Source organism: Peromyscus californicus, unplaced genomic scaffold (assembly GCF_007827085.1).
Source record: "Peromyscus californicus insignis strain IS unplaced genomic scaffold, ASM782708v3 Scaffold_4__1_contigs__length_199733344, whole genome shotgun sequence".
Lineage (NCBI taxonomy): Eukaryota > Metazoa > Chordata > Mammalia > Rodentia > Cricetidae > Peromyscus > Peromyscus californicus.
The window spans coordinates 340,997-363,233 of NW_026294562.1; the positions used below are offsets into that span (position 1 = coordinate 340,997).

Below are 22,237 nucleotides of genomic sequence, written 5' to 3' on the forward strand. Positions count from 1 at the left end.
GCTAGTTGAACACAAAACATGGGGTTGTCCCCTGGCTATAAGCCTTGTGTCCACCTCCTATTGTGCTAGCCATAGAAGCCTTGGTCCTATGTTTTAGGGTTTTATTGCTATGAATGGATGTCATGACTATGGCAACTCTTATAAAGGAAAACACTTAATTGGGGCTGGCTTCAGAGGTTCAGTCCATTATCATCATGGCAGGAAGCATGGCAGCAAGTAAGCAGACATGGTGCTGGAGAAGCTGAGAGTTCTGGGTCTGGATCCTCAGGCAGCAGGAAGAGACAGTGAGCCGCTAGACCTGGCTTGAGCTTCTGAAACCTCAAAGCCCACCCCTAGTAACATACTTTCTACAACAAGGCAACACCTCCAATAATGCCACTTCCTGGGATTCTATGGGGGTCATTTTCATTCAAACTGCCACAGTCCTGTATTGTTTGGGAACTATTTTTGTTTCTGCAGGCTCTGCCTCCCTACCAGGGACTCATAAGAATGTTCTGTTTTCTTCTTCAAAGGTAGTTCTGTTGATGCCAGCCACTGGAATAAAGTCCATCATTTTCCCTTAAGTAGTAGTACTTGGAATTTCATGATTTCTGGATTCTGTTATGCTTGAAACCAGAAAGTTATTCACTGATTTCTCATTCTGTAGGCTTGATTGTATGGATACACCACAGTCTTTAATGTCATCAATGGAAATGCCAGTTATGTAAGTATTGTGAACCCTATGAAGATAGGTTTTGGGTTTTTAAAAATTATCCTTGCAGATCAAAACATGATACCTGATTACTATGTTCTTTCATTTTCCCTTAGAGTCATGAACCAGTCTAGAGAACATTGTTGGGAGCAGGGGTGTTTGTGTCTTCAGCCTTCTTTGGAGTAGGTGTTTTTATACCCTATTGTTCCAGTTCATCTCTGTTGCTCTGACTAAAATCAACTTAGGGGAGGAAAGAGCTCATTTAATCTTAAATTTCTAGATCATAGCCTATCACTGAGGGAAGTCAGGGCAGGAACTCTAGACAGGAATCTTAAGGTAGAACTACTTGCTATTCCCCCCAGCTTTACTTGTGGCCCAGGAACTCACTCATAGCTGAGGAAGTACAGCAGGAACCATGGAGGATATTGCTTGCTACCTGGCTTGCTCCTTGGCTCATGCTACCCTAGTTTTCTTTTAGATCCCAGGCTGACCTGCCTAGGGATAGTGGTGCCACAGTGAGCTGGGTCCTCCCACATGAAACATTAATGAAGATAGTCCCTTAAAGATTGGCCACAGGTCAATTTGATTTGGACAATCCCTCACTTGAGATTCTAACTAGTATATCTGTCAAATCATTTTTATTCTCAAAACTAAAATAACAATAAAACAAAAAAAAGAAATTGATTCTAATTCTAATTATAAATTTTGCTTCTGTTCTGACCTGTAAATTTAGAACTTACGAGCAGAAAATATGAGTCAGTATAATCATTATCTCATCTGAGTAGTCAGCTGCTAGTCTAAGTTTTTAGGCATATATGGTGGGTTTTGTATCCAGGGAACTAACCCTACCTAGGCTGACAATATCTGTACTAAACATGTACAAATGCTTTTTCTTATCATCCCCTAAGCAAAACAGTGTAACAGTACTTTGGTAGCATTTATAATGCAATGGGAATTATATCTAATTTAGACATGATTTAAGAGCTAGGGTAAGATGTACCTAAGTTGTAATGTATATAATGTATAAAGTATATAATGATGCAAATGCATCATTCTATGTAAGAGACTTAAGCATCTAGTAGATGTAGACCTTGGGCCAGGCTTGTTGGTACACATCTTTAATCTCAGCACTCAGACTGTAGAGGCAGGTGGATCTCTATGAGTTTGGTGTCCACCTGGTCTACATAGCAAGTTTTAGGACAGTCAGAGCTACATAATAGGGAGACTGTCTCAGAAAACCAAAGGAAAACAAATGTAGACCCTAAAGCCAGGCATAGTGGCACAGGCCTGTGATCCCAATACTCAAGAGCCTGAGACAGCAGGATTATGAGTTTGAGGTCAGCCTGGGCTACATAGCAAGATTCATAAATAAGACTTGAAAAATAAACAAGCTCAATTTCCCAGTCTGACTCAAACCCTTCCCAGCTCTGACACTATGAACAAAGAGGTTATGTAATCTCTCTAGGCCCCATCTACTATAACCACCTTAGGGTTGTTATTAAAATGTGTGAATGCACTGGTTGCAATTGTACCTGCAGTGGGAACCAGATTGTGCCAGCTCTGCTGCTGTGTTGGTTCAGATAATTCTTTGGTCATGTGCAATTTACCTCTTATTTTCTAGTTAATCCCTCATCTCTTCCAAATGATGTATCCCCTGAATAACTTTTGGCTTAAAAGAACTTTGCCAATCATCTTTCTTGATAAGCAAGAAGGGAAGGGAGTATATAGCTCAGCTGTCTTTGTGGTCACTTCATCTCAAGAGACTCTGGGTAACTTGGCCATACTGTGACCTGTACCAGTACCATTTGTAGCCTGCTGGGTTTTCCTGACCTAAATTGAATCTTTTTTTTTTTGAGAAGTGACATTTTCTCTGTAGATGACCTTTTTAAAATTTATATTTTAATTTTTATGCTTTTAATTATATGTGTGTATAAATATGTGCATGTCAGTGCAGTTCCTATGAAGGCTAGAAAAGAGCACTGAATTACAAGCAATATGAAAGCTAGGAGTCACTTGGGTCCCCTGCAAGATCAATATGTCCACTTAACTACTGAGCCATCTCTTCAGCTCTGTGGATACACTTTTCTTGTTAAAAAAACTAATACAAACCTGGAGCCACAAATTACTTTTATTGTTACTTTCATTTGCAGTGCTGAGAATCAAAGCCAAGCCCTTGTATATACGAGGCAAACACTCTACTGCTGAGCTAATTTTCAACCCACTCAAATTACATTGTAAAGATTATCTTATACAAACCTTTCCCATTCATCATTTGACATATCCTGATTACTTATGGGTAGGAATTATTCCCTTTTATAAATGAGGAGTCTTGAGGTACAGCAAGCTTTAAAAACTTGCTCAGGGTCTCACAATAAACAGGTGGTAGTATAGGGTCCCAACTTGGAAATGAGAGAAACCAAAGAGAGTTACTCATATTCACTAAATACTTTGGACTCCCCAGCCTACAAGTATACTGTTTCTTGTTCAGCATATAAACTTGAGGATCAAAGAAGTTTGAAGAATTGGCAGATTGATATTGAAGTTGGGCAGGTGATGGTGCAGACATATGATCAATCCGTGTCAAGCAGAATTGAGGGAGTCATTTCAAAATATGGGGAGTCTTGTATAGTTGAGCCAGGGAAACAGAATGGATCTCATGCACTGGGATCTACTGCTAGGCTGTAGTCAGAATCAAAGACCAAGTGGTTATCGGTTCTGATCCTACCTCTGCAGCCCCAGGAGAGAGCTTAGCAGGTGAGCATTTGAGAGTCAGGAGAAAGGCAGCTGTTGCACTGATCCCTGTAAAGATGTTCCCTTGCTGGTCTGAAACTCAGACTTCTGCTTCATGCTCTTTTTATCTACAGCCCAGACCAACAGAATGAAAGTTTTTGCATCCCAAAGTTTTGTTTTTTTTTTTGTTTTTTGTTTTTGTTTTTCAAGACAGGGTTTCTCTGTGTAGCTTTGCGCCTTTTCCTGGAACTCACTTGGTAGCCCAGGCTGGCCTCGAACTCACAGAGATCCGCCTGGCTCTGCCTCCCGAGTGCTAGGATTAAAGGCGTGCGCCACCACCACCCAGCTTCATCCCAAAGTTTTGAGAACCATGAATGGATTGAGATGATGGACAAGGAAGGCCATGTAGGCTATACCAGAAAAGGTGAGAGAAAGGTTTGAAGCACTGTGGGGCTGTTGCTGCTGTTTACTCTTTGGTACTGTGTGCCTTCCACTCTTCCTGAGCACATCTTCCCATCATGCCAGAAAAATATTCTGTGCTTTGTACCTAGTGTTTAAGAGATGGTGCAGTGATTTGGGTTTGCCAGAGAAACAGAACCAAGATGTGTGTATGGACTAGTTAGAGATTCTTATTCTGGAGTTTGCTTACAGAACTTTGGGGGCTGCTGAGTTACAATTCTGTAGCAGGATGGAGGCAGGAGCAGAAAAGCCAAATTGGAGGCAGAATTGTTTCTTGGGAAGCCTTGGGTTTTGTTTTCGTTTTTGTTTTCTTTCTTTCTTCTCTCCCCTCCTCTGCTTCCTCTCTCCTCCTTTCTCTTTTCTTCTTCTCCTCCACTCTTTCTTAGTCTCTTTCTCTTTGTGTCTCTCTTTGAAACATGTTCTTCCTAGTGGCCTATGCTGGACTCTAATTCCTAGTACTTCTCTCTTAGCCTGCAGAGTGTTGGCTTTACAGGTATGTATTCTACATACTGCCCTCTCCCTGCCCCTCCTCTTCTCCTTTCCTTTCCCTTTACTTTGCCTCTCCTCTTTTGGTTTCCTCCCCACAATAATGGGACTTGAATCCAGTGCCCCTACTACTGGCCCATATTCCCAGACTTTTTAGTGATTTTTTTCTTTTCTTTTCTTTTCTTTTCTTTTTTTGTTTGTTTGTTTTGTTTTGTGTTTTGTTTTCCAAGACAGGGTTTCTCTGTGTAGTTTTGGTGCCTGTCCAGGATCTCACTCTGTAGACCAGGCTGGCCTCTAACTCACAGAGATCCACCTGGCTCTGCCTACCAAGTTCTGGGATTAAAGGCATGTACCACCACCACCACCCAGCTAAAGTGACTTTTTAAATTTTAATTTAATTAATTTATTTCATGTGTATGAGTGTTTTGTCTGCATGTATGTCTGTTGCCTGTGGAGGCCAGAAGAAGGCATCAGGTCTCCTGGGATTGGAAAGCATGAGATCTTCTAGAGTTACAGAAGGTTGTAAACTGTTGTGTAGGTGTTAGGAATTGAACCTGCGTCCTATAGAAGAGTAGCAACTGCTTTTAATCACTGAGCCATTTCCTTAACCCCAGGGTGAGTATTTTTTTGTTTCTGAGACTGGGTCTGTGTAGCCCAGGCTGGTCTTGAACTTGTGATCCTCTTGCCTCAGCCTTTTGAGTAGCTGGTATCACAGCTCTGCCTCCCAAGTTCTGGGATTAAAGGTGTGTACTACCATTGCCTGGTAGGTTTTTCTTTTTTTAATGCCAACATGCCCAGCTATAAACAACTCACAAAGTTGTTATGTGAGGTAGTTTTATGGAAATGAGATAAAGAACAATACCAACCAGGAAGTAAAGAAGTAGAAAGAGAAGGAGATAAGTGGGCTTTTCTCAGTGTCAGTACACAGAAGACACTTAGAGCCAGCTGGAATCCACTGCCCAGTATGGCAGTAGAAAATGAGATCAATAAGGGCTGCAATTTATACAGTCATTAAAAGCATCATTATCAAGCTTGTTGAATATTTCTGTAAGGCCTATCAATGACTGACAGGCCTGAATTATAAACATTAAGCACAGACTGCAGTATTTCGATTGGACTGGATAGAAGCTTAGTCCCTTTTCTGAATGATTATAATAGAGACATGATCATCATAAGCAATAAAGACAGAAATGACTACCAGAAGAAAAATGTCTTGAGTTTGAAGTGAAGGTTCTAGGCCTAAAACAATATCCTGAAGAGATTTTTATCATAGCTTCAGCATGATATAACCTCTGAACTGTAATACTGACCCATTCTAAAAGGATAGTTCTGTACATTTTAGCCTGTTTAAATAATCATGTGAGTATCTCTACTGTCAGTCAGATTATGGAGTATTTCTAACCCTAAACTTTTTCTTGCTGTCAGTTCAATCACCCCTGACCCCAGAGGAACACCAATCTGCATGTGTGTCTTCCACAGTTTGCTTCTTTTAGAAATCCATGTAAATGAATCACACAGTAGCATTTGTATGGCCTCTTTTGCTTTTGCAACTAATCCATTTCAGTCAGTATTTCATTTTCACTGTTGGTTTTTATTTGTTTTGAGACAGGTTCTCATATAGCCTAGGCTGGCCTCAAACTTGTTATGTAGCATGAGAATAACATTGAGCTTCTGGTCCTGCTGCTTCCACTTCATAAGTGCTGAGATTGCTGGCCTGGGCCACCACACCTCTCTCAGTTGTTCCTTCTTAGTGTCTAGTAATCTGTTGTTGGATGGCCCACATTTCTATCCATATGTAGAAGGCTGCTCTGAACCATGACCGGCAGCAGTTGTTTGTGTGGATACGTGTTTTGCATTTTTTGGCTCAGTTTTCATGTCCAGTTATTAGTATTTATAAAGTACATGAAGTATTTATAAAGCTGGAAAGTAGGGAGAAAACATGATTTTAATCAGCCTGTTGCTTAGCTCCTCCTATCTGCAAGCCTATGGTAGGCTCAGGATATCCATGGTCAATCTAAGCCTAACAATGCCTACTCCTCATGATCCTCAAGGGGTTAAGATATCCTCAGGCCAACTCACCATCACAAACTGCATTTCTGCAGGATGGTCAGTTGAGGGTGAAAGAATAAGTTTATCTTTCTCTTAAGAATAAAATGTTCACAACTGTGTGTAAGCATACATATTCTTTTGTGGTCTCCCTGTCACTGAAACATTTATTTTCCTTAGCTAAACTTTCAGAACTGCATAACCAATAGTATCGGATTATAATTAGGCACCTTGGATTCAATTTCAGGTTAGGTAGTGTAGATTTCTCCCACTGGCCTTGTAAGCCTCTCACTTGCCACAGAGTGAGTCTCTCAGTGCCTCCTGCTAACAAGTGTCCTTCTGGAATGTGTTCCCTCTATACATGGGGCAGGTGGGGAGTGGCAGCCTGGAGGCCTTTCTGTCTTTGTTCAGATAGGAGACCCACCAGTGTGGAAGCAGCCTATGCTCAACAGCCTATATTCTCTTCTGAACTCCAAGCAGTTTTACTTTGTACCTTGCTGTGGATGTCGTTCTGTGTGCTGTGAATGTGTTGCTCTGATTTGGTTGATAAATAAAATGCTGATTGGCCAGTATCCAGGCAGGAAGTATAGTATAGGCAGGATAAGCAGAGAGGAGAATTCTAGGAAGAGGAAGGCTGAGTCAGGAGTCACCAACTAGACATAACTAGGAAGCAAGATGTGAAAGCAGAACTGAGTAAAGGTACCAAGCCACGTGGCTAACATAAGTAAGAATTATGGGTTAATTTAAGTGTAAGAGCTAGTCAATAGTTAGCCTAAGCTAATGGCTGAGCAGTTTTAATTAATATAAGCCTCTGTGTGTTTACTTGGGTCCAAGTGGCCACAGGGCCATGGGAACTGGGCAAGACCAGGAAAACTTCAGTTACAAATGGTGCCCAACAGCTTGAGTTACCACCTGAAACCTGAGAATACTTAATAAGCAATGCTAAATGGAGCCAAAAACAGGTTCCTGCTTCATGTTTCGTGTAAGCAGCGAGACGTCACAACATGCGGGCTTGAGCTACTCTATGGTGGGTTTGTGACATGTGGGCTTGGCCTGCAGCATGGCAGATTCCAAGTTGTGCAATATGCTGGGTGGTGGATGCTTAGACCTGAACTCAGAATAGCAAGTGTTTTTAACCTCTGACTTGTCTCTTTAGCCCCCCAAAAAATGCTGCAAACTTTAAATGCATGCCTAGGTAAAATATGACCTTTATAGCACATTGCTTTTAGTTACACACATGAAAGTTGGGTGTAGGCAGTTATCCTTGCCTAGAGAGTAGCCCAGTGTACTCACAGCTGGCTTTAGTGAGATTCCCCAGGGTAGGATGGGAACCACTGGTGAGCAGGTTACAATAGGAGGCTGATGGCAGAGGTAAGGTTGAAAGGCAATATGAGCCAAATTCAGGGCAAATCCTGAATTGCCTATGGAGTCTGTTATTTTAGTTCATTCTAGGTAAGGCTTTGTCTAGAAGCTGCCTTGATATGTACTTTTGGGTGATTCATTGGGGATGTTTTGATGGATTGATGATGACCACAGTGGGGTCAAAGAAGTGAAATCCCTCCCCATTTCCTCCTAGCACCAGCCCAGCCATCTTGTGAAGACCTGGCCCTGGACAGGCACCCATGAAGTGTCACCTCCATCTCTTTTCCAGTAAGTTGTTCCTCAGTGAGAAAGGAGCTGCTATACGCTAGTTTCTGATGGGGTCCCTGGACATTGTCTCCCTCCAGGTACTAAGCTGTCCTCTTGGCCTTTCTACCAGGCTATTAGAGAAGCAGTGAAGTGGAAGAGAAGCACTCCATGGAAGTGCTGTTTGGGACCTCAGCCTTGGTCCCTGAAGTCGTTATCCACTTCTTTAAAAGGTAAGAGGGGCCTTTCCTTACATTGTCAAAACACATCTAAAAACAAAACAAAAAATAAACAAAGCAAACCCTTACAAACTTGCATAACACAAACCTAGTGGGAAGGGCAGACATGAAGGCCTCTGCAGCCTTCCTATGAGATGGACCAGGTAAGACAGAATTCATTTGTGAGATGAGAAATCCAGAAGTATTACAGCATGAACCTAGAGCCTAGGCTCCTTCCCCTTGGTTAGCTCTATCTCTGGACATGTCCACAAACCACATTCTCCCTCTGTACACAGAATAGAGTGGGATGATCTTCAAGTTTTCCCAACTCTGATGTGTTATGAACAATGCTCAATCTTCCCTTCCCTGACTTCAGTGTGCTTTAACAGATCAAATTGCTTCTAATCCAGTAGACTGACATTCCTTTGGTGAAACAAGAAATGGTATGTCAAGAGGCTAGGGCTAAAGAGCTATGGATAGAGTGCTTGTCCAGCCTGCACAAAGCCTGGATTTGACCCCAGGCATCTCACAAATTGCATGGCATGTAACATGAATCTTAAAAGTTCTTATTAATAAAATCAAACCTGAGGCCAGTTATTGGGGTCAATGCTGGTAGATCAGAGACAAAACAAGCCACAGCTATCTCACCTTGCCAATTCCTCAGCTGGTCCTGTTTCCTCAGACTGGAAGCTTCTGTGTCCTCATCCCAATGGCTCTCAGCTGAACTGCTGCTAGAAGTCCTGAACACTTAACCAGTCAAATACTTAACCAGGCAAATGCTGCTAGTTTCTGGTCCTCACGCCTTATAAACCTTTCTGCTTTCTACCACCACTCCCTGGGATTAAAGGCTGCTTTCTGGGATTAAAGGCGTGAGTCAGCATGCCTGGCTGTTTCTAATGAGGCCTTGAACTCACAGAGATCCAGAGGGATTTCTGTCTCTGGAATGCTAGGATTAAAGGCGTGTGCTAACATTTTCTAGCCTAAGTATCTTGTGGCTTTTCTGTTCTCTGACCCCAGATAAGTTTATTAAGGTACACAATATTTTGGGGAACACAATACCACCACACTGGTAGCACATACCTATAATCCTTGCACTTGGAAGGTGGAGGCAGGAAGATGAGAAATTCAAGGTTATACTTGACTACATAGTGAATTTGAGACCATTCTGTCTCAAAAGAAAAAAAGGCCTGTTGTAGGCAGAGATCCTGGGGGTCTTTCTCTGGCAACTGTGATTGCCAAGTGAGAAACACAGCCTGCAGTTACAGGGATAGGTATCTGACACAGGCAGGATAGTCTATAGTCCTGGATCTGGAGTTCCTCTGCTGGATGCTTAACTTTTCTTCAGCTCTGTGGTGTTGGAAGTCTTCGGCTAAAGTGGATGCTTATGCTGAAGAGAGGCACAACTGCCTATCATTTCCTGGCCACCTCATAGCCTCTCCATCAGAGAGCCTTACAGCAAAGTCTGGAGGCCTATCTGTCTTTGTTCAGATAGGAGACTCTAGAGCTTTCTATAAGCATATGGTAGTCACATGTCTATCCTGAACCAGCTACTCAGTCCATCGTGGAACTTCTAAGAAAATCCAACACCCCTTCATGATAAAGGTCTTAGAGAGATCAGGAATACAAGGAACATACCTAAACATAATAAAGGCAATTTACAGCAAGCCGACAGCCAACATCAAATTAAATCGAGAGAAACTCAAAGCGATTCCACTAAAATTAGGAACAAGACAAGGCTGTCCACTCTCCCAATATTTATTCAATATAGTACTTGAAGTTCTAGCTAGAGCAATAAGACAACAAAAGGAGATCAAAGGGATAAAAATTGGAAAGGAAGAAATCAAACTTTCACTATTTGCAGACGATATGATAGTGTACATAAGTGACCCAAAAAATTCTACCAGGGAACTCCTACAGCTGATAAACTCCTTCAGTAATGTGGCAGGATACAAGATTAACTCAAAAAAATCAGTAGCCCTCCTATATACAAATGATAAAAGGACTAAGAAAGAAATCAGAGAAACATCATCCTTTACAATAGCCACAAATAATATAAAATACCTTGGAGTAACTAACTAATCAAGTGAAGGACCTGTATGACAAGAACTTTAAGTCTCTGAAGAAAGAAATTGAAGAAGATATCAGGAAATGGAAAGATCCCCCATGCTCATGGATAGGTAGTATTAACATAGTAAAAATGGCAATCTTACCAAAAGCAATCTACAGATTCAATGCAATCCCCATCAAAATCCCAACACAATTCTTCACAAACGTGGAAAGAATAATACTCAACTTCATATGGAAAACCAAAAAACCCAGGATAGCTAAAAGAATCTTGTACAACAAAGCAACCTCTGGAGGCATCACAATCCCTGACTTCAGGCTCTACTATAGAGCTACAGTAATAAAAACAGCTTGGTACTGGCATAAAAATCGACATGTGGACCAATGGAATCGAATTGAAGACTCTGACAATAATCAGCACAGGTATGAACACCTAATTTTTGACAAAGAAGCCAAAACTGTACAATGGAAAAAAGAAAGCATCTTCAACAAATGGTGCTGGCATAAGTGGATGTCAATATGTAGAAGAATGCAAATAGATCCATATCTGTCACCATGCACAAAACTTAAGTCCAAGTGGATCAAAGACCTCAACATAAATCCAGTTACCCTGAACCTGATAGAAGAGAAAGTAGGAAGTAGTCTTGAACTCATTGGTACTGGAGATCACTTCCTAAATATAACACCAGTAGCACGGACACTGAGAGCAACAATTAATAAATGGGACCTCTTGAAACTGAGAAGCTTTTGTAGAGCAAAGGACATTGTCAATAAGACCAAATGACAGCCTTCAGAATGGGAAAAGATCTTCACCAACCCCACATCTGACAGAGGGCTGATCTCCAAAATATATAAAGAACTCAAGAAACTAGACATCAGAACACCTAACAGTCCAATTTAAAAAAAGGGGGGGGGGTTATAGAGCTAAACAGAGAATTCTCAACAGAGGAAACTCAAATGGGCTGAAAGACATTTTAAGGAATTGCTCAACATCCTTAGTCATCAGGGAAATGCAAATCAAAACAATGTTGATACCATCTTACACCTGTCAGAATGGCTAAGATAAAAAACACTGAGACAGCTTATGTTGGAGAGGATGTGGAGCAAGGGGAACACTCCTCCACTGTTGGTAGGAATGCAAACTTGTACAGCTACTTTGGAAATCAGTATGGCAGTTTCTCAGAAAATTGGGAATCAATCTTGCTCAAGACCCAGCTATACCACTCTTGGGCATATACCCAAGGAATGCTCAATCATACCACAAGTACACATGCTCATCTATGTTCATAGCAGCATTATTTGTAATACCCAGAACCTGGAAACAACCTAGATGCCCCTCAACTGAAGAATGAATAAAGAAAATGTGGTACATATACACAATGAAGTACTACTCAGCAGAGAAAAACAATGACATCATGAGGTTTGGAGGCAAATAAATGGAACTAGAAAATATCATCCTGAATGAGGTAACCCAGACTCAGAAGGACAAACATGGTATGTACTCACTCATAAGTGGATACTAGATATAAAGTAAAGGATAACCAAACTGCAACCCACAGCTCCAGGGAGGCTACCTAGTAAGGAGGACCCTAGGAAAGGCACATGGATCACCCAATGATGGAGAAATAGATGAGATCTACATGAGCAAGCCAGGGGTGAGGGGGGTTAATGGAGGGCAAGGAATGGGGGATGAGAGCTTAGAGGAGTGGGAGGTTCGAGCTGGAATGAGAACAGAGTGGGAGAGCAAGAAAAGAGATACCATGATAAATGAAGGCACCATGGGAATAGGGTGAAGTAGAGTGCTAGGGAGGTTCCCAGGAATCCACAAGGATGACTCCACTATAGACTACTGGCAATTAGTTGAGAGGGTGCCTGAGCTGGCCTACTCTGGTGATCAGATGGCTGAATACCCTAACTGTCATCATAGAACCCTCATCCAGTGACTGAAGGAAGCAGATGCAGAGATTCACAGCCAGGTCCCAGGCAGAGCTCCAGGAGTCCAATAGATGAGAGAGAGGAGAGATTCTGTGAGCAAGGGATATCAAGACTATGATTGGAAAAAGTACAGAAACAACTAGCCAAACTAGTGGAAACACATGAACTGTAGACCAATAGCTGAGGAGCCCCCATGGTACTGGACTAGACCCTCTGGATAAGTGAGACAATTGTTTAGCTTGAACTGTTTAGGGGGGCCCCAGGCAATGGGATCGGGACCTGTTCCTAGTGCATGAGCTGGCTTTTTGGAACCTAGTGCCTAAGGTGAGACACTTTGCACAGCCTTGGTGCAGGGAGGAGGGGCTTGGACCTGCCTCAACTGAATGTACCAGGCTCTGCTGATTCCCCAGGGGAGTTCTTGTCTTGGAGGAGGCGGGAAAGGGGGGTGGGTTGGAGGAAATGCTGAGGGGCCAGATGAGGGAGGACAGGGGAATCTGTGGTTGGTATGTAAAATGAATAGAAACTCTTTTAATAAAAAAAAAAAAGGAGAAGCCCATCTAGCACCCCATATGAGGCACATTTCAGGAGATAAGGAAATGCCCTGGGCAGAGCCAACTGCTCATTCCCACAGGAGAGCCAGCCAGATGGATGAAGAGACTTGCTCAGTTTGAATCTTCCTGGGCTGTTCTGACCAGCCTCAATCCTGAAGCTCTGTCAGAGCTGGAATCCTGGTTATATATGAATGAATGACATAGGATTTCTGTGGCGTTAGAGTGGAATCTGTTTCCAGGGAGTGGAGTGAAGTCTGAAAGACAGAGCCATTAGGTGATCTCACAGAACCAGTGTCCCAGAGCTAGACAGCACATGGCATCCATAGTAGAGCATCTTGTAGATCTTCTATCTCAGTTTCCTGTTTTTGAATCTCAAAAAAAAAAAAAAAAAAGGCTTAGAAGGGCAAGGGAATTCCCATTGAGCATGTGTTCTGCCTACAGAGTGGCACATGTAGCCTTTATGTGGCCTCAGGTCTCTGACTCCCCAGACTGGAGTTCTATGAATATTACCATACTGCTCCTTCCATTCTCTAAAGAATATCACACAGCCAGGCAGTAATGGCGCATGCCTTTAATAAGTAAGGCAGAGTCAGGCAGATCTCTGATTTAAAGGCTATCCTGGTCTACAGAGCTAGTTCTAAGACAGCCAGAGCTACACAGAGAAACCCTGTCTCAAAAACAAACAAACTAACTAACTATTACACAAGACCATTTGAGTCACATGCTCTAGAACCTGAACTATCACTTTTGGCTCGGGAGTTTTGACAAGTTGCTCAATCTGACTAGTCAATGCCCATTCCTACATTTCTGTGAAAGGTCTGAGTAGATAAACTATATCCAGAGCTGAGTCCATGTGTCTTTTAGGGCCTGCTAATGGGTGGTTGTGCAGTGACCCAGGCATAGGCCTATAGCTGCATGCTGAGCCGAATCAGCCACCATTTAAGCAGAAGGACTGCTTCAGAAAAGAGGTCCAAAGTGTTGAGCACTGTTTGTGAGCTATGCCTTGCCTCTTACAGGACTGGGTTTTCCCCACAAACTTTGTTGTCATTGGTGATCATGGGAATGGGTTTACCTCCTTATGATGGAACTTATATTGCCGGCGTCATTCAGCATGTTCCACAAATTGGACAGGTAAGAGCCCCCACAGCTTCCCATTAGAGGAGTTTGTAGGTATTGTATAGTCTTTAGAGATCCTGCCCCAAGAGTGCACTCAGGGTTTACAAAAAAATCCAAAACCTTTTTCTATCAGAGGGATATTAAGAAAGAAACACACATGTTCTGATGGTAACTTTCTCTTTTACTTCATCTTGAAAAATCTTTCTCTCTCAAAAATCTTCCCTCCTTGTAGGTAGAAGTTTCTGTGTCCAACCAGCAACTCTCAAATACCTGGCTGCTACTTCTTAAATAATTGTCTCAGAGGCTTAATATTACTTATAAAAGCTCAGCTGGAAGCTCAGGCTTATTCCTAACCAGCTCTTACGTTTAACCCATAATTCTTATGTATGTAACATGAATTGTTAAATTTGTCTTTCAACTAAAGCCTGGAGTCAGATATTGGGGTAAATGCTGAAAGATCAGAGAGACAAAGGAACAAGCCATTGCCACATCTCACCTTACCAGCTCCATGAATCCTCTGAGAAATCCTCTGAGTCCTCATCCAAAAGGCTTTAGCTGAAAAAGCCTCTAGCTGAAAGGGATGCTTCTGCCGAAAAGCCTTTAGTTCCTGTCTCCTCAGGCCTTATATACCTTTCTCCATCCAGCCATCACTTCCTGGGATTAAAGGTGTATGTGCTTCCCAGCACTGGGATTAAAAGTGTGTGTAGATGTAACCAACTGTCTTATTAAGTAAGAAACACAGAACCAATACAAAGAAGAAAGCCAAGAGGTCAGAGCTAAGAGCTAAAAACCTTACCCTTCCTCTTGCAGTGGTTCTGCCTCTCTGAAAGAGACCTACTTCCTGTGTGTTTGTCTTTATTTATAGAGTTTGTTCTGCCTTCTCATTGGTTGTAAACCCAACCACATGACCTTCTAGTCACTGCCTCTCTGTACAGACCTCCAGGTCTTCTATGGTTGGTATTGAGATTAAAGGCATGTGTCTCCAATGCTGACTGTATCCTTGAACACACAGAGATCTACCTAGCTCTGCCTACCAAGTGCTGGGATTAAAGGCGTGCACCACCACCGCCCAGCTTTTGCTATGGCTCTAATAGCTCTGACCCCCGGGCAACTTTATTTATTAACATACAAATCACATTTTAGTACAAATAAAATATCACCATAGGTGTGTGCCACCAATACCTGGCTCTGTTTTCTCTCCTAGATGGAGTCAATCTCATGTAGTTCAGGGTGGCTTTGAACTCACAGATATCTAGCTGGATCTCTGTCTCCCAAGTGCTAGGGTTAAAGGTGTCACTGCCTGACATCTATGTTTAATCTAGTGGCTTGTTCTGTTCTCTGATCTTCAGGCAAATTTTATTAGGTGATGCTGTGGGATAATGCTTTTGTACACTGGTTTAATAAAATGCTGATTGGCCAGTAGCCAGGCAGGAAGTATAGGTGGGATAAGCAGACAAGGAGAATTCTGGGAAGAGGAAGGCTGAGTAAGGAGACACCAGCCCACCATCCAGGGAGCAGCATGTAATGACACAGGTAAAGCCACAAAACATGTGGCAACATATAGATAAACAAAAATGGGCTGAGTTTAGTGTAAGAGTTAGTCAGTAGGAAGCCTGAGCTAATGGCCTAGCAGTTTTAATAAATATAAGCCTCTGTGTGTTTACTTGGGTCTGAGCAGCTGCAGACTGGGCGGGACACAGGAAAACTTTCAACTACAGGGTGGAGACAGGGTCTCTCATCCATTCAGTCTGAGGATTCTTATAAACAAGGCCCATTCATTCACTCTGAGGTTTCATAGAGACAGGATCTCTCCCATTTGGTCTGAGACTAGGTAGAGGTAAAATGTCTCTAAGTGGCTGGCTGCTCTGCTTCTGTGATCTTTCAGCTTTCACCCTCGATATCTGACTCCAGGTTTTTATTGTTAAGACTAATTAGGATTGTGCTTTACTTCTTGGTGAGCAGGAGGGAGGCATGTAATGCCCAGTACTTCAGCACTTCTTCAAGGGACAGTGACCTTAAAAGCATCCCAGGACCTAAACATAAACAGTCAGTTGGCTGAACCTTGAGTCTTGTATCATAAACTGAGATTAGAAATTCATGCAGATGGGCTGGAGAGATGGCTCAGAGGTTAGGAGCACTGACTGCTCTTCCAGAGGTCCTGAGTTCAATTCCCAGCAACCACATGGTGGCTCACAACCATCTGTAATAGGTCTGGTGCCCTCTTCTGGTCATACATGCTGTATACATAATAAATAAATCTAAAAAAAAAGAAATTCATGCAGAGCCGGGCGGTGGTGGCACACGCCTTTAATCCCAGCACTTGAGAGGCAGAGGCAGGCAGATCTCCATGAGTTCAAGGCCAGCCTGGGCTACAGAGCAAGTTCCAGGAAAGGCTCCAAAGCTATACAGAGAAACCCTGTCTCGAAAAACCAAAAAAGAAAAGAAAGAAAGAAGTTCATACAGAGTCAATTGCTGAGATAATTTTATGTGCAGAGAGCTATGCCTTTAATGCTATCAGCCAGACTTTTACAGGCAAAGAACTGGCACTAAAGTTGCTTCATGTCTGACCTTGGTTCAACAACCAGACACTTAGGAATCTGTCCTTGTGTGATTCATTTGTAGGGGCAACTAGTCTATTTTGAATTTGCTCTGAGGTCTTAAATCAGCTAATTGTGTAAAAAGCTGTCTTTGAAGCTGAGAATACTGTTATTTTCCTATGTCAGCCTGAGCTATGAAAAAATCCTAATATTATTTCTATTCACCAAAATTATACAGCTTAAGAAGAAATCATCTTCCTGACCATCTACAGATATATATGCCCCAGTAGATGAAATGTATTCACAAGATAAATGCACAGGTGGGGGGTGGAGGGGTAATACCCATAGCTGTTTTTAGGGAAGAAATGTAGTGGCACATGAGGGAAATTATAGACAGAAGCAAAACAGCATCCATAGGCAGTGGCCCCATAAGCCTTGCTTGATGAGGTTCCTCCATCAGAGTTATTCATCTGGTGGGTTGACCTTATGAATATCAGTTGTCATCTGCTGTATATTCCTTATGGTCTGTGACATGTAGGAGTATAAAAAATAATTTTAGGGGCTGGAGAGATGGCTCAGCAGTTGGGAGCACTGACTGTTCTTCCAGAGAACCTTGGTTCAATTTCCAGCACCCATATGGCAGCTCACAACTGTCTGTAACTCCAGTTCTAGGGAACCTGACATCCTTACACAGATATGCAGGCAAAACACCAATGCACATAAAATAAAAGTAAATTATAAAAAAAAGAAATAATTTTAGCCAGGTGGTGGTGGTGCACAGCTTTAATCCTAGCACTTGGGAGGCAGAGGCAGGCAAATCTGAGTTTTAGGATAGCCTGATCTACAGAGAGAGTTCCAGGACAGCCAGGACTACACAGAGAAACCTTGTCTCAAAAACAACAAACAAAGCAAAACAAAACAACTAAAAACTTTATGAGCTGGGGATGTTGCTCAGTTTGTAAAATGCTTTCCTAGCATCACAAAGCCAGGAGTATGATCCCCAGCACCACATAAACCATGCATGGTGGCACACTCCTATAATCCCAGGAGGTAGAAGCCCAAGGTTTTCCTTGGATATAGTGAATTTGAGGCCATCTTGGGCTTCACGAAACCCTCTCTCAAAGTTTATGAATAAACTAATCAATCAATCAATCAATCAACACACAAATCTTTGAAAAACTCTAAAGAACTTTTTTTAATTTGGTTTTTTTTAGTGTTCCATCAATCATATTTATTTTTTTTTATTTTGCAATACAATTCAGTTCTACATATCAGCCACAGATTCCCTTGTTCTCCCCCCTCCCGTCCCCCTCACTTTCCCCCAGCCCCCCCCATTCCCATCTCCTCCAGGGCAAAGCCTTCCCCACAGACTGAGATCAACCTGGTAGACTCAGTCCAGGTAGGTCCAGTCCCCTCCTCCCAGGCCGAGCCAAGCAATCCTGCATAGGCCCCAGGTTTCAAACAGCCAACTCATGCAATGAGCACAGGACCCGGTCCCACTGCCTGGATGCCTCCCAAACAGATCAAGCCAATCAACTGTCTCACCCATTCAGAGGGCCTGATCCAGTGGGGACCCCTCAGCCATTGGTTCATAGTTCATGTGTTTCCATTCACTTGGCTATTTGTCCCTGTGCTTTATCCAACCTTGGTCTCAACAATTCTCGCTCATATAAACCCTCCTCATTCTCGCTAATTGGACTCCCAGAGATCCACCCAGGGCCTAGTCATGGATCTCTGCATCCAGATCCCTCAGTAGTTGGATGAGGTTTCTAGCATTACAATTAGGGTGTTTGGCCATCCCATCACCAGAGTAGGTCAGTTCGGGCTGTATCTCGACCATTGCCAGCAGTCTGTTGTGTGGGTATCTTTGTGGATTTCTGTGGGCCTCTCTAGCACTTTGCTTCTTCCTATTCTCATGTGGTCTTCATTTACCATGGTCTCCTATTCCTTGTTCTCTCTCTCTGTTGTTGATCCAGCTGGGATCTCCCGCTCCCCCAAGCTCTCTTTCCCTCGACCCTCGCCTTGCACTACCCCCACTCATGTCCAGGCTGTTCATGTAGATCTCATTCCATTTCTCTGTCATTGGGCAATCCCCGTGTCTTTCTTGGAGTCCTGTTTTCCAGGTAGACTCCCTGGTGATGTGAGTAGCAGACAAGTCATCCTTGTTCCACATCTAGTATCCTGCTATGAGTGAGTACATACCATGTTTGTCTTTCTGAGTTTGGGTTACCTCACTCAGGATGATTTTTTCTAGATCCATCCATTTGTCTGCAAACCTCATGATGTCATTGTTTTTCTCTGCTGAGTAGTATTCCATTGTGTATATGTACCACATTTTGTTTATCCATTCTTCAGTTGAAGGGCATCTAGGTTGTTTCCATGTTCTGGCTATTACAAACAATGCTGATATGAACATAGCTGAACAAGTGCTCTTATGGTGTGGTTGAGCATTCCTTGGGTATATGCCCAAGAGTGGTATAGCTGGATCTTGGGGGAGATGGATTCCCAATTTTCTAAGAAAGCACCATATTGATTTCCAAAGTGGTTGTACAAGCTTGCATTCCCACCAGCAGTGGAGGAGGGTTCCCCTAGCTCCACATCCTCTCCAGCATAATGTGTCTTCAGTGTTTTTGATCTTAGCCACTCTGACAGGCGTAAGGTGGTATCTCAGAGTTGTTTTGATTTGCATTTCCCTGATGATTAGGGATGTTGAGCAATTCCTTAAATGTCTTTCGGCCATTTGAGGAAAAACTCTAAAGAACTTTTAGGTCATCTATCAAGCTGTATAGTCATGTTATGCAGTGGGACTTCCTGCAGTAAGGCAGTGATCCATGCTCTGTCCCAATGTGGCAAACACTGGCCACATATGGCTGCTGAGTGCTTAAAATACAGCCACTGAGACTAATGCACTAAATTTTATTTTATTACTACTTTTCAGTGCTGGAGACTGTACCTATGGCCTTGCCTATTTTAGACAAGTGTGTTACCACTGAGTTATCCTAGCCCACAAACCTTCTCATTTTAACATATGTATTCACATAGGGGGCATGGTTCTATAGATGATTCATTATGTATAACAATACAATGTATTTATGGAGATGGGCAGTGGTGGCGCACGCCTTTAATCCCAGCACTCGGAGGCAGAGGCAGGCGGATCTCTGTGAGTTTGAGGCCAGCCTGGTCTACAAAGCGAGTTCTAGGAAAGGCGCAAAGCTGCACAGAGAAACCATGTCTCGAAAAACAAAAACAAACAAACAAACAAACAAAAGCCAGGTGGTGGTGGTGCACGCCTTTAATCCCAGCACTCGGGAGGCAGAGGTAGGTGGATCTCTGTGAGTTCGAAGGCAGCCAGGGCTACAGAGTGAGTTCCAGGGAAGGTGCAAAGCTACACAGAGAAACCCTGTCTTGAAAAACCAAGAACAAAAAAAAACAATGTATTTATGATTTCTGCCTGTTAAAATGCCCAGCTTCTCCATCATGTTGGTCAGTTTTCTCAGCTTCCTTGTCTGTTGAAGGGAGTTGAAGACAGTATCTGTGCCAAGAATCATTGCTTTAGAGATTTGTTCTGTGCCTGTTTAAAACTCAGCTCGTGGGCTACTGGGATGACTTAGCAGATAGAGGTGTTTGCCACCAAGCCTAAAGACCTGAGTCCAGTCCCTGAGACATAAGGAGAAAATTGACTCCTGAAGGTTATCCTCTGACCTCCATACGAATGTACACCCACAAATTTATAATAACAAAAGGCCTCTGATGATGTGGAAGAGGAAAGACCCTGAGGTCAGCGATAGGATCTATCACATGCTCTTGCAGGAAAGGAGATATATATATATATATATGCACATTACTCTTTCATGACAGAAAGTAAACATAAACAGAATGATTAGAACTAAGGAAGGCTTCTTGGAGGAGGGAGCCTCTGGAAATGGCTGGACTTTCACAGGCAGAGATGGGACTGAAAAGAATGCATTCCCAGTGGAAGAGCAGGAGGGAGGAGTGGACAGCATGACCCCACAGGACTGACAAGATGCTGAGACTAAAGTCAGCACTGCACCACCAGGCTGAGGAAACAAGCAGTGGGCTTGAAGGGGTCATGTAGGAGCCTTGCCAGGCGTGGAGGCTGAATCTCAGCGTCTGTATCCCAGCATTGCTCCAGAGAGTCACTGGACCTTGAAGGTACCTGTTGGCTCTAGGTGGGTGGTGGAGATGCTCCAGTGGTGGTCTTGTGCTGTTGGGGTACCCTGCCTTGTTTGGCCATTCTAAGGCTGAGAGGGGTTCAGCATCTCCTCAGATATCCCTGTAGTACCTTTCTGGAACTTCAAGGATCCTTATAAGGGATCCTGTCCCTTCAGAGCTCCACTGCTTGCCATCAGCTGAGTACATCCAACCTTGAAAGACTGGAAATAAGCATTGGCTGTTAGGGGTTCACTGCTAACATTTGCTAGGTATGATAACTCTCCTTTTTGTGTATATGATAACAGGAAGTCTGTAATTTCATACTGGAGTATTTGTAGGTGAAATGATACACCTGAGAATTGCCTTAAAATGCTCAAGGAGCCAGGTGTATCTTTGTATTAACAGCATTCTAGAGGCTGAGGCAGGAGACTAAGTTCAAGGCCAGTCTTGCCTCCACATCAAGAGCCTGTCCCCAAAACCAGAGAAAGGGGATCACTCCATCCCTCACCACTGCTACACTTATGGGTATGGTAAGTGCTTGAGGAAGTCAGATCAGTAGACTCTTCATAGCTATTGCTGAATGATGAGTGCACAAAAGCTGATTATGTTCCCTCTGTATTTGAAAATTTCCATTTAAAAAGTTCTAAGAGCTGGGTGGTGGTGGTGGATCTCTGTGGATTTGGGGCCAGCCTGGTCTGCAGAGTGAGTTCCAGAATAGCCAGGTGTACACAAAGAAATGCTGTTTCAAAAAAACTAAAGTAAATGAATAAACAAGCAATAAATAGTTCTAAGAAATGGTACTTCCTGCTATCAACTAGGTATCATTGGGAATTATGTGAAAACAGGTGCTTTCAGAACTTTTTAAAACATGGCCTTTGAGACAGAAGTTAAGCATGAATATAAAGAATTTGACCTTGTCTTTCAGATCCAGTATAGTCAGCTTGAAAAAGAGATTCAGTCTTCTACAGAAGAAAAAGAACTCTTCTATAACAGAGGGGTATAAGGGCAAGTTTGGTTCCTGTTTGGAAATCTTTGACTCCTCAAGGTTAGTTGGAGAGCACTGCCATGGTTCTCAGGGCTCCCAGCAATTCCTGTGCAGCAAGCTAGCTTCCAACCCCACTGTACCTGGGGTTTTGAGGCTAACTGAAAGAAGAGCAACATCCAGGGGACTGCTGAAGGAACAGTGGATGAAGTGAGAATCAGCCTGGGAAGGGACAGTGTGAACCTGTGAATAAACTTTTCTGAAGTTGAGTACTTGAAAAAGTAGAGTCAAAAGGTACACCTGGTCTGGGATACAAACACTACATAGATAGCCTCAGGAAGACACAAAGCTCTGGTGAACTCATTAAGGCTTCTAGTCCCTAAAGTAATCCTGTTTCCCTTCTTATTTCATCTGATCCTACACTGCAAGTATTCTGTCTGCTTCCCTGGTTTCTGATTGACAGGACCCGACACTTCTGTTTCTTTAATAACCAAGGCCCCTTGCCAGCAAAAGCTTCCTTTCCAACATCAGTCTAGGTCTATACAAGGTCAGCTTTCTCAGGGATAACCATTTCCCTTCTTCTGGGCCTTGCTCTGTAGCCACTGGAAGATGGCACATCTCCT

The 22,237-nt window shown here is 42.9% G+C and overlaps 1 protein-coding gene across 1 annotated transcript; it reads left to right on the plus strand.

Annotated features, from left to right (window-relative positions):
* The first annotated feature begins 236 nt into the window (after positions 1-236).
* On the plus strand, positions 237-21,635 carry Sfxn4 (sideroflexin 4). The gene is given in 8 exon segments (XM_052713197.1): positions 237-563; positions 647-703; positions 808-873; positions 2,313-2,435; positions 3,788-3,856; positions 8,180-8,271; positions 13,823-13,937; positions 21,558-21,635. Coding segments are annotated over 8 exon segments (771 nt in total). The 5' UTR covers positions 237-392.
* Positions 21,636-22,237: the final 602 nt, after the last annotated feature.